Here is a 17,974-nt window from a genome sequence, read left to right on the forward strand (position 1 = left end):
TCCCCTATTTCAGCTTGGTCACATTCATTATCAAAAGAACCAATTTGTAAAGCAAATGATATTGCATAGAGTCCACGTAGATCAAGAGCGTTAGTTATTGCTTCTCGTGTTCCACTTCCAGCAAAGTACAGAGATCTACCATAGTACACATCACTGCATGGTGGTACAGTAATTGAACCACCCATTGTTGAGCTCCACAAAGTAGCATCAAACACTCCAGAGTTGAAGTTATCTGAGTAACAAGACATTGAACATTTCGTTTGTGGCTCACTACTGATTATCTCAAAATTGTCTATTGACCATACATCATATGAAGCAGTTGTTAAAACAGTTTGCATAAAACGAAATTGAACATTACTGTACTGAAAAGAACTGCCAAGGGAAACGTAAACATACTCAGCATTAACAAACCCTGATGGTGTATATGTCTGTAAAGATGTCCAAACACCAGTTGCTCCTATCCTGTAAGACAGTACTATACCTTCTCCATTCTCAGCTTGTTCACACCGATTATCTGAAGAACCAATCCGTAAGTAAAAACTCATACCTGTTGCATCTCTAAGATCTAGTGCTTGAGTTACAGCTTGTCTGGTTCCACCTTGACTGAAGTAAAGAGCATTTCCAGAGTGTGTTTGACCACATGGAGGAGTAGTAACAGTTCCTCCTTGAACAGTAGACCAAACAGAAACATCATATGCATTAGTGAATTTATCATCATAGAGGATGGTTTCAACATCTTCACCTATCTTGACATCATCCAATACCCATACATCAACATTTGTGGAAGAAGTATGCAATTGTGACCATCTTAGTGTTACTGATGTAGTCTGGGCTACTTGTGGAAGGTACATTCGTATGCTGCGGCCACTAGTACAGCAACTGGGTTCATAGTATTCAATATTCACATAACTGGAACTACCAATCCTGTAAGCTACATAAATACCTTCACTGCGGCTAGGTTGAGAGCATCCATTACTGCTGGTGCCTGATATCAAGTAAAAACTGATGTATTCTACTCCTCTTAAGTCAAGTGGATTCGTTATAACTTGTCTAGTTGATGAAAAATAAAATCTTAGTGCAAAGTGCTGTAAAGGTGACAAATCACAAGGCTGTGAAGCAACCTGTACACCAATTACAGATGCCCAAATGCTGCTTTGATAAGCACCAGCATCAAAGTTATCAGAATAAGAATTACACACTGAAGGAATTGTGGTTGGGGTGGGTGTAGGTGGTATTATTGTAGCTGTTTCAGTTATACCCATTGGTGGACACACATCAGGTGAATAAATTTCAAAGTTTTCAATAGACCAAACACTACTGGAGTATGATGGTTGAGCAATGCGTATGGAAATAGACTGACTTCTAGCTAGTCTTGGAAGAGGAACTGTCACTCTTGTCTCTGTTATAAAGTCACTGCCATCAAATGATTCTAGCTCATTCCAACTATTGCCACTATCTGCTGAATAAGAAACCCTCACATTTTCTCCAGACTGTACTGCACTACACAGTCCATTGTACACTAAAATCTGTAGTGTAAAGCTAATAGCATACATACCACGTAGGTCTAAGTTGTTTGTTATAGCTTGTCTAGTGCCACTCTGATCAAAGTACAGTAGCCCATTACTTGGAGCACTACTGCAGGGAGGTCTTGTTACCCTAGCTCCATCTACTCTACTCCATACTTGTGTGTCATATGTACCATAAAATCCATCAGAAATACAAGGCATGGAGCAAATAGTTCTACTATATATACTGTGAATTTCGAAGTTGTCAACAGACCACACATCATAGTTGGATTCTGCTACAATATTCTGCATCAAACGGAACTGTCCTGCATGAACCCGCATACTACTTGTTATCTCAACTGATACATATCTTCCATCTACATATGTTGCTGAAAATGATTGCAGTCTAGTCCAGCTACTATAGCCAGCTCTGAATGACAACTCAACTGCTTCCGTTGCATCTGATTCTTCACATCTACCATCAGAAGAGCCAATTTCAAGATAAAAGGTGACAGTTTTAGCCTGGCGTAAATCTAAGAATTGTGTGACAGCTTCTCTTATTCCACTGTCAGTAAAGTACAAAGCATTACCAGAATATGTTGCTCCACATGGTGGACTAGTGACAGTCCCACCAATTACTGATGACCACAATAGAGAATTTAATGCACTTGAAAATAAGTCTTGGTACAAAATCACATCAATGCTTTCACCAATTTGGACATTGTCAAGGACCCAAACATCAGAGTAAACAAAAGTTGTATGACTGGGTTGGTACCATCTCAAATACACTCCATTCACTTGTGCAGCAGTTGGTAAATACAGAGTAATATCTGTACCACTAGTGCAACAACTGGGCTCCAAATATTCTAGGTTGCTATATGCAGAACTGCTAGACAGCCTGTAAGCAACATAGATACCTTCAAAGCTACTAGGAGTTGAGCATGCATTAGAAGATGTCCCTGATATCATGTAAAACGTGATCACTTCAACTCCTCGTAAATCCAATGCTCTTGTTTCCATTTGCCTTGTTGATGATGAATAAAACTGCATGCCAAAGAAATGAGTTGGTGGTAGTCCACAAACTGATCTTGCTACTCTAACACCCAAAACAGTTTGCCAGATATCATTATCCCATGTACCTGAATCAAAATTGTCATAGTAGTAGTTACATGCTGAGAGCATGGTAGGTGTAGGTGAGGGAAATGATGTTGATGAGGTCGTCAAAGTCATGGTTGTAGCTGATGATAATGTCATAAGAGGTTCATAACCAGTTGGTGGACACTCGTCAGGAGAATGAAATCCAACATTGTCAATCGACCAAGTGTCATCTAGAGCTCCTGAATGACTTACTTGCAACCAACGAAATGTGACACCGGCTTGTTGAACTTCTCTTGGTAGTGCCTCTGTTATTTTAGTCTCTCTGGTGTATGCAGTAGCATCATAAGATCTTAACAATACCCAACTTGAACTACCAGATAGCTGATAGTGCAGATTTACATTCTCTCCTGATTCTGCTATTTCACAACTTCCACTGAATGATCCAATATGCAGATAAAAGCTTATGGCATACACACCTCTGATATCAACTGGTCTTGTTACCGCTTGCCTTGTACCACTACCATCAAAGTACAACGCATTACCCAAGTATTGATTACTACAAGGTGGAATGGTAACAGTTGCTCCATCAACTGTGGTCCATAGTGCTGAACTATACTGACCATTGTTAAAGTCATCTGAATAACATGCCAATGTACATAAAGTATCTGCAAACATGCTGTGAACTATAAAATCATCAATGGACCACACATCTTCATTTGAAGAAGACAGTGTATTTTGTTCTATTCGAAATTGCACACCAGTTACTTGCATGCTATCAGAGAAGCTAACATATACATATCGCGTGTCTCTATAGTTTCCATGAGACCCTAACTGTGTCCATGTTCCATAATTCACTCTCCATGAAAGTACTATTGCTTCTGTGCCATCATTATTTTCACAAGTTCCATCTGATGATCCAATCCTCAAATAAAAGCTTAATCCAGTAGCCTGTCTTAAGTCTAGTGATTGTGTGATAACTTCTCTTGTTCCACTAGAAGAAAAATACAAAGCAGTACCAGAGTGTGTAGCTCCACAAGGTGGTGTTGTTACACTACCACCAACAAGTGATAAGAATACAGTATTACTAATAGCATTGGAAAAATAGTCCTCATAAAAGTGATTATCAACATTAAACCCAATTTCAACATCATCTAATACCCAACGATCAGAAAATTCAGATGTAGTATGAGATGGCTGATACCACCTCAGGGAGACTGATGTGGTCTGAGCTACTGATGGTAGGTAGATTTTGAAATATGCTCCAGTAGTACAACAACTTGGTGCATAGTATTCAAGATTGTTGTAAGATGAACTACCAATTCTATAGGAAACGAATATCCCTTCAAAGCTGCTGGGTTGAGAACACCCATTACTGCTAGTACCAGACAATAGGTAAAAGCTGATGTACTCTACTCCTCTAAGATCAAGTGGATCTGTTATCAAGTCTCTGGTAGAGGATGAATAAAATTCCATGCCATAATGTTGTAAATATGATAGACTACATGGCTGTAGTGAGACTCTCACACCAGTAACAGTGTTCCAAAGACTAGTCTTGTATGATCCAGTATCAAAATTGTCACTGTAATAGTTACAAACAGTACTAATTGTAGGACTTGGATAAGGTAGAGGTGTTGGAGACATTGATACTGTAACTGTTTCATAGTTAGTTGGTGGACAAGTGTCTGGAGAATAAATTCCAAAATTGTCAATTGCCCAAACACTGGATAGATGATTGGATTGCATTATTTGAATAGTAACATTAGATCTGCGTGCATTAACAGGTAGCTGTACACTAACACTTGTCAGTAAATCATAATCAGCAGAATTAAATCTCTCAAATTCACTCCAAGCACCATTGTTTATAGAATACTGTAGTGTGACATCTTGTCCACTTGGAGCTGTACCACATTCATCAGTGTTTGATACAATCTGTAATCTAAAACTAATAGCATATAAACCACTTAGGTCCAAGTTATTGGTAGTAGCAGATCTTGTACCAGATCCATCAAAATACAAACCATCGCTGTACTGATAATTGGTATTACAAGTAAGTGGTGCTAGTGCTCCACCAGTAACTGTGGACCACAGTGATGTACTGTAATTACCGTAGAAGTTGTCAAAGTAACAAGCCATTGTACATTCAGGTCTCTGTGCTCTACTGTGTACAGTAAAGGAATCAATTGACCACACATCATATGAACCAGTGGTAAGTACAGCCTGTGATATCCTTAATTGTACTCCATTAAACCTCATATTATTCTGAATGTCAATGTTGACATAAGCAGCAGTTCTGTAGGATGTGGATGTAAACGTCTGCAATAGAGACCAACCATTGGCTCCTAGTTTGTAAGAGAACTCAATGTTTTCAGCTGTATCAGCATTTTCACACCTTCCATCACTAGAACCAATCCGCAAGTAGAAGCTGACACTAGTAGCTTGTCGTAGATCTAATGATACTGTTACTGCTTCTCTAACACCATGTCCAGCAAAGTACAAAGTAGTTCCAACATCTGTTACCCCACACGGTGGAGTTGTGACACTTCCTCCAGTAATAGATGACCAAATATCAGCATTAATATTGGTAGTAAAGAGATCTTGATAAAGTGTTGTATCAAGCACTCTGCCTATTTCAACATTGTCTAACACCCACAAGTCACTGGATGAAGATGTAGTATGAGACGGTTGTGACCACCTCAACCTAACAGAGTTTGCTTGCACTTCCGATGGAAGGTATACGGTAAAAGTGTTACCTGAAGTACAGCAACTAGGAGCATAGTATTCAAGGTTGTAAAATGTACTACTGCTACCAATGCTGTAAGCCACATATATACCTTCAAAACTACTGGGTGTAGAACATCCATTACTGGAACTACCAGAACGTAAGTAGAAACTAATAAATTCCACACCTCTTAGATCAAGTAACTGAGTTATTATTTCTCTTGTTCGAAATGAATAAAATTCCATTGCATAATGTTGTGTTGACGGTAGCCCACAGGGACTTGATGAGACCCTCACACCTGTCACAGTTGACCAAACACTAGTTTTGTGTGTTCCAGCATCAAAATTATCATAATAGTAATTGCATGTCAAACTTGCTGATGTAATGGGGGATGGTACAACTGGGCTTGGTGTTGTTGTTTGATAAGCTACTGGTGGACACTGATCTGGAGAGTACACTCCAACATTGTCTATGAACCAAGTGTCTTGTGATGAACCAGAATGTTGAGTTTGTGCCCAACGTAATGACACTCCCTGTGTCCTTACTGTACGTGGAATAGGTACTGTTACTGTTGTTGCTCTAGTATAACTTGTAGCTGAAAAAGTCTGCAATTGTACCCATGGGCCACTTAATGAATAATAAAAAACAACATCATCTCCTGTTTCAGCTTGGTCACACTCACCATCATAAGAGCCAATTTGTAATGTGAATGACACTGCATAAATTCCACGTAGGTCAAGTTCATTAGTTACTGCTTCACGTGCTCCACTACCAGTAAAGTACAAAGACCTACCAGTATGCATATCACTACATGGTGGTATGGAAACAAATCCTCCATTCACTGCTCTCCATAATGCTGCATTCCATGATCCTGAGTTAAAGTTGTCTGAGGAACATGCCATTGAACACTTGGTGATTTTCTCTCTACTAACTACAGCAAAATTGTCAATTGACCACACATCATATCCACTGTATGCTAATACGTTTTGTCTAAGGCGAAATTGAACCCCATTAACTTGCAGTGTCTGTTCAACTGTTGCATAAATATATAATGCATCTCTAAAACTAGTTGCTACAAATGTTTGTAGTGTTGTCCAGTCATCGTAATTTACCCTGTATGACAGCTCAATGTCTTCACCTCTTTCTGCTCCATTACAGGTATCATCACTACTGCCAATCTGAATATAAAAGCTTAAGCCTGTAGCATCCCTCAAGTCTAGTGTTTGTGTGATGGCTTCCCTTGTACCAGCTTGGGAAAAGTACAGTGCTCCACCAGAGTATACTGTACCACATGGAGGAGTAGTAGCACTACCTCCCCTGACCAGCGCCCATAGAGAAGAGTCAAAGCCACTGGAGAAATCATCACCATACAAAGTTGTCTCAACATAATTACCAATTACTACATTATCTAGTACCCACGGGTCACAAGATGTACATGTCGAATGAGATGGCTGAGACCATCTTAAAGAGACCGATGACCCCTGTACTGCTGAAGGAACATATACAGTGATGGGCCTACCGCTGCTGCAACAGCTTGGTTCAAAATACTCCATTGTTACCCATGATGAACTACTACTGTATCTATACGCTACATAAATACCTTCAAAGGAGCTAGGTTGAGTGCATCCATTACTGGAACTTCCTGAGATTAGGTAAAAGCTAAATGATTCAACTCCTCTTAAATCTAATAATGTGGTTACTAGTTCCCTTGTTCCAAATGAGTAGAATTCCGCACCATATCTTTGTAATGATGGAAGCCCACAACGCGAGCGTGAAAGACGTAAACCAATAGTACTTGACCACATTGTACTGGAGAAGGAGTTACTGTCAAAATTATCTGAATAGAAATTGCAAGTTAAACTTGTTGATGGAGTTGGGGTTGGTGTTGGTGGTATAATGGAAACAGTTTCTGTAATGGACAATGGTGGACATTGATTAGGAGAATAAATACTAAAGTCATCCATTGACCAAACAGTACCAGAATAACTAGGCTGTGCAATGCGAATGTAAACAGGTTGACTTCTAGCCTCCAATGGAAGTGGAACTGTTGCTGTGGACTCTACTGCATACATACTACCAGAATATGTACCAATTTCATTCCAGCTACCACTGTTACCAGTTGTTGAATAGTACACTCTTATATCATTTCCTGATGTGATTTCTACACACCTTTCATTGTATGAAACTATTTGCAAAATGAAGCTGATGGCATACAATCCTCTCAGATCAAGAGCTTGGGTTATTGCTTCTCTTGTACCACTCTCACTGAAATACAAAGCCATGCTTGATGCCTTAGTACTACAAGGTGGTGACAGTACTTGTGCTCCACTGACAGTACTCCACACAGTTGTACTGTAGCTGCCAGAATCAAAGTTATCAGAAATACACGCAGTAGAGCAAATAGTTCTTTGGTTTTTGCTGTGAACTTGAAAACTATCTATGGCCCATACATCATATCCATTAATCGCTTGAATATTCTGCATTAATTGAAGTTGTGCTGAATGCACCTTAAAATTTGCTGGAATTTCCACATAGTAATATTTACTATCAGCATTAGATAAACTCTCTAACCGATTCCAACTGCCGTACCCAGCTCTAATGGACAACTCAACAGTTTCTCCACTATTGAGCCCTTCACAGTTTCCATCTGATGTTGTCATCAGGTAAAAGCTCACACCACTAACTTGGCGCAGATCTAGAAATTGTGTGACAGCCTCCCTAGTTCCATCTTGCGAAAAGTACAAACAAGTACCAACATCAATTGAACCACAAGGTGGTGTGGTTACTGTACCTCCAACTATTGATGACCAGAGTGTAGGATTCAAACTGGTAGTAAAGGTATCTTCATACAAGACAGCATCAGCACCTTCACCAAAATTAACATCATCCAATACCCACCGATCACTGTTTGTGGAAGTTGAATGGGATGGTTGTGACCACCTCAATTGAACAGAATTCACTTGCACTGCTTTTGGGAGATATATAACAAATGTTCTACCTGAACTACAGCAACTTGGAGCATAGTATTCAAGGTTGTTAAACGTACTACTGCTACCAATTCTGTAAGCCACGTATATACCTTCAAAGCTACTGGGTGTAGAACATCCATTGCTAGAACTACCTGAACGCAAATAAAATGATATGAAATTTACTCCTCTTAAATCAAGTAATTGTGTTATCAGTTCCCTGGTTCCTAGTGAATAGAAATCCATTGCAGAATGTCGTGTCGATGGCAGCCCACAAGGTGCAGATGATACCATAACACCAGTTACTGTTGTCCATATATCAGTGTTGTATGTTCCACTGTCAAACAAATCATAGTAGTAGTTGCATGCTGATGGTGTTGATGGTGTAGTTGGTGATGGAGTGGGATCAGGTGGTATGGAACACACTGTATTTGATAATGATTCAGTGTAAGAATGTACTTCAAAGTTGTCAATAGACCAAGTGTCATACTGTGATGTGGTGAGGACAGCTTGTGATATTCTTAGTTGGACATTGTCAGTCCTTACATTGTCATGTAGTCCTACAAAAATATACTTGGAATTTTGATAAGAGGAGTAAGTGAATGTATCCAATATAGACCAAGAGCCATTACCTACTCGCCAAGATAACTCTACATTTTCACCAATTTCTGCTATTTCACAATCTCCACTGGTAGAACCTATCCTAAGGTAAAAGCTGATACTTTCAGCTTGTCGAAAATCCAAAAACTTTGTCACTGCTTGTCGTGAAAAGTCCGAAGCAAAGTACAATGAACCACCTGAGTGTGTTGACCCACAGGATGGAGTAGTTACTGTACCACCAATAACAGATAGCCATATGTTGGTGTTAATTGTAGCAGTTGAGAAGGTATCTTGATATAGTAGGTTGACTGTAACTTCACCAATTCTTACCTCATCTATAGCCCAAACGTCACTAGATGTGGAAGTTGTATGGCTTTGCTGGTACCATCGAAAATATACATCATTTCTTTGAATAGCTACAGGTAAGTATATTGTGCGTTGATATGGAGCCGTTGTGCAACAATCACTGGGGTCGTAGTTTTCCATTGTTACCCATGACCCACTACTGCCAATTCTATACTGTACTGAAACACCTTCACTATTACTAGGCTGGTTACACCCATTACTACTAGATCCAAATAACAGATTAAAAGTCAGTGCCTCAATTCCTGTTAGGTCTAGTGATTGCGTTATTGCCCATCTTGTACTAAATCCAAAGAAATATAACCAGTAGTGCGAGTCTGTTGGTGCTCTACAAGGTGTCAAGCTAGCACTAGCTCCTGTTACACTGGACCAAAGTGCTGTGTCATAACTACCAGCATCAAAGTTATCATAGTACAGATTACATGCAGCAATGGTTTGTCTTTTTTGCATAGAAAAATTAGATTCCTCTGTGTTGTCAACTTCTCTGCGGTTTACTGGTGCAGAGTTGCTACTACTACCAATTGCAATATTGTCAATAGACCACAAAGCATTTGGTTGGACTGATGAAAACTGCCATCTTAATTGTGTACCACAAGTCTGCATGCAGTCAGGAAACATGATGTTGACTTGATCAGCATTGAAGTAATCTGTACAGACAATAAAGTAACATATAAAACTCAATAAAATGTGTTTTGTAAGGGTGTTTACCACAATTTTGAAGTTGGGCAGGGTCAAAACCTATAACCATCATGCATACTTGTTCATGTAGTCTTTTGACAGACAAACATAAAGTCTTAATAATATGACGATTGTGTTAAAAAAATTACTTGCAGTATAACCCATCCTATAGCTATGTCATGCAGGAGACGTGCACAAATTTAGGTCACTATAGCACTTGTAATTCCCTTAAACAGGTACCTTAAACCATTGCACTGTGACTCACTTACCCTATCAAACATACATACGTGCATACGTACCTCTTCCCTCTAGCTTACCTACTGAAGAATACTCTCCGATTACTTCCCACTGTCTATTTGTTCCAATACGATAGGTCAAAACAACATTCCCTGTGTTCAGTGGGATGCATGTACCATTAAACAGTGTTCCAGCTATTTGAAGATCAAAACTCATAACCCTGTAAAAAAATAGAATATGCACTGCAGTATAAAAGTGTTGTTTCAACTATACAACATACATTCAACTATACAACATACATTCAACTATACAACATACATACGTTTAACTAACGGATCCTTAGTAATCTAAACAAGATCTTATATTGTGCGATTACTGATAATGAATGTGGCTCAAGAAAGAATCTGAGACTAGACTATGATGAGTTAATACACTTCCACATCACCAAGCTAATTAATTTATTTCAAATGTCCTGGATGTTCTATAGAGCAAGTCAACCAGACAAAATGTGACCCGGTTTACAGGAAGAAAGAAGACACGATTATCAAGCATACATAGCTCCACGCTCCCTTATCAAATTGGAATCATTTTAGTACTACAAACGCCCTCCATCTTCAGCACCCCACATGCACATACCAAATTTGAGCAAGATTGCCTATTGCAACCATGAAATGCAAGCCCTCAAAGTATAGCTTAATTCTTTGTTTTTTTTCTTTTTCATTTAGGGGGCTCAGGGGACTTGAATTATTCTTTCGCACACTTTACTATAAAATGCAAATGCGTAGCTCGATTTTCTTGAACTTTGGTGCACTTAACGAATTTATTGTGGCAAAATTGCATACCAAGTTTGGTGCAAATCTGATAATCATAGAGCTATGGATGATTATTTACATTTAGAAAGGTCGAATTGTCATGCCTACAGGATAAACTACTTATGTGAATATCTTAAAAATTGGTATGTGCATAGTTTAACCATCATAGCTCAAATGCTTTGTGGTTTAAAAGAAATTGCAATGACAACTATAGAGTTACAAAGCAAAAACCAAACAACTGTAAATTGCGGGGTTGAGATACTCTAGCTATATCTTAATGAATTTGCTAATCCATGGTGAACCAAATTCCAACTCCGTAGGCCAATGTAAAAGGAAGTTATGGCTCTGAATTTGAGCACCTGTAGTTGATTTTCAGCATAGTCACTGGTACAATTGATGTCTTTGCTCTTCCTACTTGCTATAATTCCAAAACTACTCACTATAATACTGTAGGCTGAAACTTGGCAATCCATTCGTTGGACACTGTAGATAACACTGAGACTATAAAAAGAAACTTGGAAGCTGCATGTGTGACTTTTACTGAGACGGTCACTAATTTAGTGCGTAATGGAATGATTTTGAAATGAATGACAATAGCAAAATACAGCCGAAAAAAGCAGTTGTACAGTTGTATTGTATAATTCTGGTGTTTTTTAGGTAGATACTCTTTGGTATATATTGACATTGGAGACTAATATTCTTCATATCCAATAATACACATTTGATGGGTGTCATTGTGTGTCAGCTGATGGTTTCAAAATATGTTCACATTGCATCCAAGCATGGGTCAGCCGAACTGTTGTTGTAGTCATGGCCTGACCATTATCTATCCTGAGTTGTACTTTGGTTGTGTGAGTGGTGTGAATAGGATTTGAATTTGCATCAACTACAATGGTGTTTGCATAACTAAACTTTTTTGAAAATTGAAATGTAGATCTGATCGCATAACTGATCTATCATTTATAAGTTGTGTACATCACCTACATGTACGTATAATTTCTTCACCAGTTACATCTCCTTTGAGTTGTTGTAGATGCAAATGGAATTAACAAAACAATAATATGTTTACACATAAGAATTTGCTTGAAGATACACTTACATGACTTTAATTCAGTGTATTCATCTTGACAAAATTTAATTCCCACACAATTGATTATATTTAATCTATATTTTCCAGGTTGTCATCCAATGTGAGAAATAGTTTGACTGGGGTGATAAATTTCAGGCTTGAGCCAATTATGCTTTGAAAATATAACTTGTTATGATCAAGATTATGCTTGAGAGCTGACTGTTTTATTAGAGTATATCAGTAATTCTTGATTGCTGTATTAGAGTATCTTGATTGTAATTCCATGAAGGGTAAATAATCAGTCAAGAAACAAATATAACGTGCAGTGTGTTCATGTTGGCTGTATTTTTGGCACGAACATTGTGCATTTAAATTAAAACTTTGCAAAATCGTGGCATTATGCTCTCAAAATTATGCTGGCATAATTGGTACAAGCCTAAGTACATATTTAATGAGTACAGCGGTTCCTCAATTATCCTGCCATCGATTATCCAAATTTTCCGTTATCCGAGACTGTTTTATTAGAGTTTTTGTCTAAAGTGTGTGTTCTATTAGAGTAGTTGAACAGTGCTCTGTGTATAAATGAATGGGCTTCAATTATCCAAACCTTTCGATTATCTGAACATACTCAGGACCCTAATGAGTTTACTTAATAGAGGGACCACTGTATTCATATTTTTCATTTACATGTGATGCATTTTAAAAAGTAGGCTACAGAATTTTTTAGTATTGAGTTTGCTTTATCTACTTGATTAGTGAGTTTATGCTTATAAACTACATTTACACAACACAACTTTTGAACAATAATCTTGTTGACAGTAATGATGTTTGTACAGATACATGGTACATGCATTTTTATATTATGAAATCTTACTGTACCTGACATCAGTTAGATTCAATGGTACAGTCACAAGTTCAGTAGTCACATCAGTGTTGAATAACAGAATTGGATTAGCTGCTGTGCTACACAGTGATCCTTGTACCTGACCACCGATGACTTTCTCCCAAAGAAGATAGCTACATGACATACACATTGTGATATTATTGCAATGTATACATACTGTATATGTTTTGGATCTATCTGTAAAGAACCTAACAGTACAATTGAGTTTGGACTTCAAGCCTGCGCATGAAGGTTATGATGGAACACTTATAGAAAAGAAGGAAGATAACAACAGCTGAGGGGTAGGTAATAACCTGAATGTATTGAAAGTTTATGGAAATAAGAAGTAATAGAACTACTAACTTTGAAATATCAGATTTTATGAAGAAAGATGACATGAAACATCTTACAAAAATTAAATATTTGAAAGTTGGTATCAATGATTTGCCTTGTTTCCTATCCCTTGTTTCTTACCCCGTGTTTCCAACATTGAAACCGGGTCACTACTGCTGACCCGCAGGATAGCAATTTGGGTCAGACCTGGATTTGACCCAGATAAATTAAAAACTAAGACATGTGCCAAGAGCTTTATAATAAATTAAGTAAACGTGTAGTTCTACAGTGACTAAACAGAAATTTAATGATCAGTGATTCAAAGTGAGTGCAAAACGTGTTTGCTATAATGGGTGTGGCTTCATGCACACCTACAAACTTCAATATGCCTGCCTTACTGATAAATTAGCATGGTTCCATGCCTATAGACAGTATCACACATTCCCAATAAATGGAACATAAAAGAAACTGCATGGCTTGTTGCAAAACTAGTCTTGATTTGTGTAGTAATTGTGTTTTATATAATCAAATAATAATCAGTCAGTGGGCATGGCTCTATGTACACCTGCATGTATGCCTAGAAACAGTAACACATAATCCCTATAACAGGGCGTGACTCATAAAAGAAGCTGGGACTAACTATAGCCAAACTAATTATTTATTTCATATTCCTGGATAATTTTTATAAAGCAAGATGATGACCCAGACAAAATGTGACCAGGGTGACCTGACCCAGTTTCAATGCTGATATATACACATGAACTGATATTTGCATGACCACATTGTATAGAAATGGCCACTATAGAGCCAAACATTCAGGAAAACAGAGCCACACGTACCTAAAGTGTCCAATTTGTCTATAACTAAATAATACATTTACATGGTAAGCAAATCACATGCTAAACTTGGATTGATTATAGCACGCACGCACGTACACACACGTATGCACATACACACAAGCATATATTAGAATATTCACATTGACTGAAATCTAGTGGATGGAATTACAAAAGATTTTGAAACTATTTTGACTCATTTGTAGAATGCTTTGACCCACAACAAAAACAATTTAAATCTTTCATTTAATTATCTGACATTATATATATATATATATATATATATATTTCCTATTAGAAAGTGGAAACGACAAAGTGTATGGACTGGTACAATCTTTCTTTAAAATTTGATGCACAAGTCTGCTTCCTTAGGTATCAGGTCAACATACGTACATGAACATACTATAGTGTACTCTAATATCCAGCACGCACATATAATCATGCACTTCAATAGCTATTTTTATGCACATACCTGTAAGAGGCAGAGTCAAAATCATCACTATATCCACCTGGTCCACAAAGACAAGGAGCTGAACACACTTCTGACTGACTGTTAGATCCAAATGAAAATGGTGGAGTTAACACATACTCTGATGGTGATCCACTACTGCCAGTGAACACTAATCCTTCTTCATCAATACCACAAACACTATCCTGTAATGTGTAGGATGTATTATGACAAGTACACTGTACGTGTGCACCAGCATTGCTAGTATGTGCAACAATATTTTTACACCCTATGCAATACAAAACATTGTATACAGTAACACCTAGCATTTAATAGTGTGAAACCACGTTGATAAGGATGATGGATTATCAAAGTGTTTCTGCATACTGGTGCAGCAAACAGTGTTGGTTTTCTTGACCATGCAGGTGCTGGATTGGAAGACTGCTGCATTGCTCACAATAAGAGTTGAAATTTTGTGCAGTATATGCATTCTCATGCTAAACAAAAAAATAAGCATTTATTATTCACCTCAATAGTTCCTGATGAGAAAAACAGAACAGAACTTGATAGTGCTGGTCTTGTGAAGGTGTCAAGTAATGCTGAATCTACTTGGTTGGCAAACAGTATAGCAACATTGTCTAACTGCCAGACTGCTTCATTGGCCTGAAAACCACTTGTTTGTGTCCAGGAGAACTGGACATCTTCAGCCTGAGCAAGTGATGGTAACTGAACTGTGTAAAGGTCAGGAGAGGATGTGGTACTGTAGAGAAGTAATGTGACACTCATAATTAACATTCCATTATGATAAACTCTGTACCTCAGTACAGTAAGGAGGTAACTGGTATCTCCAATGCTGTATTCCAAGTACACTGGATATAGGCTGGAGTCTGTTCCACACCCACTGTTGCCTGCGCATCATAGCCACAGGATAAATTTGGTGTCTATAACTTTACATACTATACATACCAAAAGCAAACTGCAATCCAACTGCATTAGTGGTGTTGATTGGCTGTGATATCTACAAGATATGTGGTTAAAGTATCACACTCATACAGCTGCCAAAACATTTAGTAGTGTTGTAAAGCCCCTTAAAAGCAATGAACTGTTATTTTAAATGTGACAAATTCAGGGGCATACATATCGCATAGTTGTTCAGTACGAAAAATTGAAGGACAACGCATGATCACCTCTTTGGTATTATGTACTAGTTTATTGGGGGCTCAGGTGATGCAAACAGACTATAGTATAATGTGTAATACTATAACACTATTCATTATGTGATGAAGACCAATCACAAAATGAAATGTAAAAAAGCACTATAACTGATTATTACCAGGTAACGGTCGGTTGATGAATCAAACACAATCGAGTTACCAGAAGCAATTGAACCACAAGTGTTACTCCCTATATTGTATCCTGCTCCATTTTGCCTAAACAACAATATATAAATAATATGATAAATAGCAACATAATTTGTATAAACATAAATACGTATTTGCTACATATAGTCGTATACAGCATTGCAATATTATTGCATCTTGTGATGCTTATGTAATGCTGGTACATGTGATGCTTATGTAATGCTGGTACAGTTATAATAATAATATAATGTCCTTGTCCTAACAGCTGCTGTGTACAACAGAATGTGTTATTATCAGGAATCCAGGGTTTCAGTGCAAAGATCCTCACACAATTCCTAGCTGATAATGTAGAATTCATGACCTCATAAATATAGGCAGTAACAGCAGTTAGTACTTGATGGAGCTCAATAAAACACCCATGCACATTCTGGAGTCAAGACTCAAGATGATATGGTGCTACATGTATACATAGTATATATTACTGATGTCCACTTCTAGCATGCCAATCATTTCTGAAATCGGTACGGTAATTATTCTTTGCCTCATAGCTAAATAGTGTCACTACAACAGTATGCAAACTCCTTATAGTGGTTAAGTATACAATTGCCTAGAAATTGGTAGTATGTCTCAGGAGTGGTGGAACAGGCCAAAGAGCAAGGGGGCCAACTTTGGCAATGAAGTTATTCAGTGGAGTTTGAAGCATACAACAGCATTGCCCCAGGAAAATTTTCATATTTCAGAGGCCCTGAGGTAGTATTTTAGATGAATTCACTATGTGTTTTGTAAGTAGCTACTTTACAAAGAAATATAAAATAACTGTTCTATTAGAGTGGTTGACTGCTCTATTAGAGTAGCATGATCTTTTCATACAAGCATTGTCCACTACAAACATAAATAATATACTGTATAGCTGTGAAATTGGTGAGTGAGTGGTGTTTCACCAAACTGAAATCCGCCAAACCATTTGTCCAAAACAAATCTGTATTAGCGTCTAACGCAGAATTCGCCAAACTTTTTTCTCCCAAATCCAGACATGCCAACTCTCACACATTAGGCGTGAGTCTCACTCTTAGGCTAGTAATCTCATGTTCTCATGCCTAACCCTCTGTTTCTCACTCTTTCAGCTTAGTCCACACTTATATATCTCACACCCTATCTGCTTCATAATTATCCCAGTGCTTATTTATGTACTTTGAGCATGCAGCAATCTTTTTTTTTTATGGTCTTCACTACCAAAAATCCTGGAGCTGCTAGTCCACATTGCTAGTAGTGTTTGAGGTCTCACTCCTAAAATTGTTGAGAGGTTGGCATCTATGCAAATCCTATCGTGACAAATTCACTAAAGTTTCCTTCCGCCGCTTTATGGCAGTAAAAAGGATTCACAATGGTGACGTCACTACAGAGAATTCTTGTTGATGATTAGACCAGTTTTACTGTACAATCACTTCACGGCATGCATGTGGTTATTTATCATTTGCTTAATTATGCATAATAAAACCGCCTCTTGAGAAAAAATATATATCAGGCATCAGCTAGTGCAGCAAGTAATAAAGCTTATGATATCTTGTAAGAGCTATGGGGCTAGCTACACAATTTAACAACTTCATTTGCATCTGCCGGTACCCCGGCCGGTACAATTAAGCAACCAATTCCCATCACAATACATCAGTACATGCATACAGTAATGGGGGACTAGGTTGCAAATTTCAATACAAATAAAAAACAAAACACTCTTACCAGTTTCTAGAGAGTAACGTGCTGGTTTCAAAATCATCGCTGAATTCCAGCTGCACCTGGCTGGTGGTGGCTGCGTAGGGCGAAAATGAATATTTTTAATGAAGCGTTAGAAGTGCATCCCCCATCCCATCTCAAACCAATGTCTCAGACATACAATCATGCAAGACCCACTGACAAAGCCCACTATAAGCGATCCTTTTGGGAGTCTGCTCGCCTAGCTCCCGGGACACAACACTGTAGGAGTGGGGCTACAAACTCGAGACAACATCGTCAAATTAAAATACTCGCCAAATAAACAATTCCAGTTACTGTCCGCACCGCTTTGAAGC

At 38.1% G+C, this 17,974-nt stretch overlaps 1 protein-coding gene across 1 annotated transcript; it reads right to left on the reverse strand.

Annotated features, from left to right (window-relative positions):
* Nucleotides 1-94: 94 nt before the first annotated feature.
* LOC136255023 (reelin-like) lies at nt 95-17,073 on the reverse strand. Its single transcript, XM_066047743.1, has 10 exons — nt 17,060-17,073; nt 15,881-15,977; nt 15,514-15,565; nt 15,365-15,455; nt 15,076-15,307; nt 14,572-14,753; nt 12,927-13,064; nt 10,229-10,386; nt 182-9,898; nt 95-135 (listed from the first exon to the last, which is right to left on the reverse strand). The coding sequence occupies exons 1-10, from the start codon at nt 17,071-17,073 to the stop codon at nt 95-97; spliced, it is 10,722 nt and encodes a 3,573-aa protein (XP_065903815.1).
* Nucleotides 17,074-17,974: the final 901 nt, after the last annotated feature.

Source organism: Dysidea avara, chromosome 5 (genome assembly GCF_963678975.1).
Source record: "Dysidea avara chromosome 5, odDysAvar1.4, whole genome shotgun sequence".
NCBI classification, from domain to species: Eukaryota; Metazoa; Porifera; class Demospongiae; order Dictyoceratida; family Dysideidae; genus Dysidea; species Dysidea avara.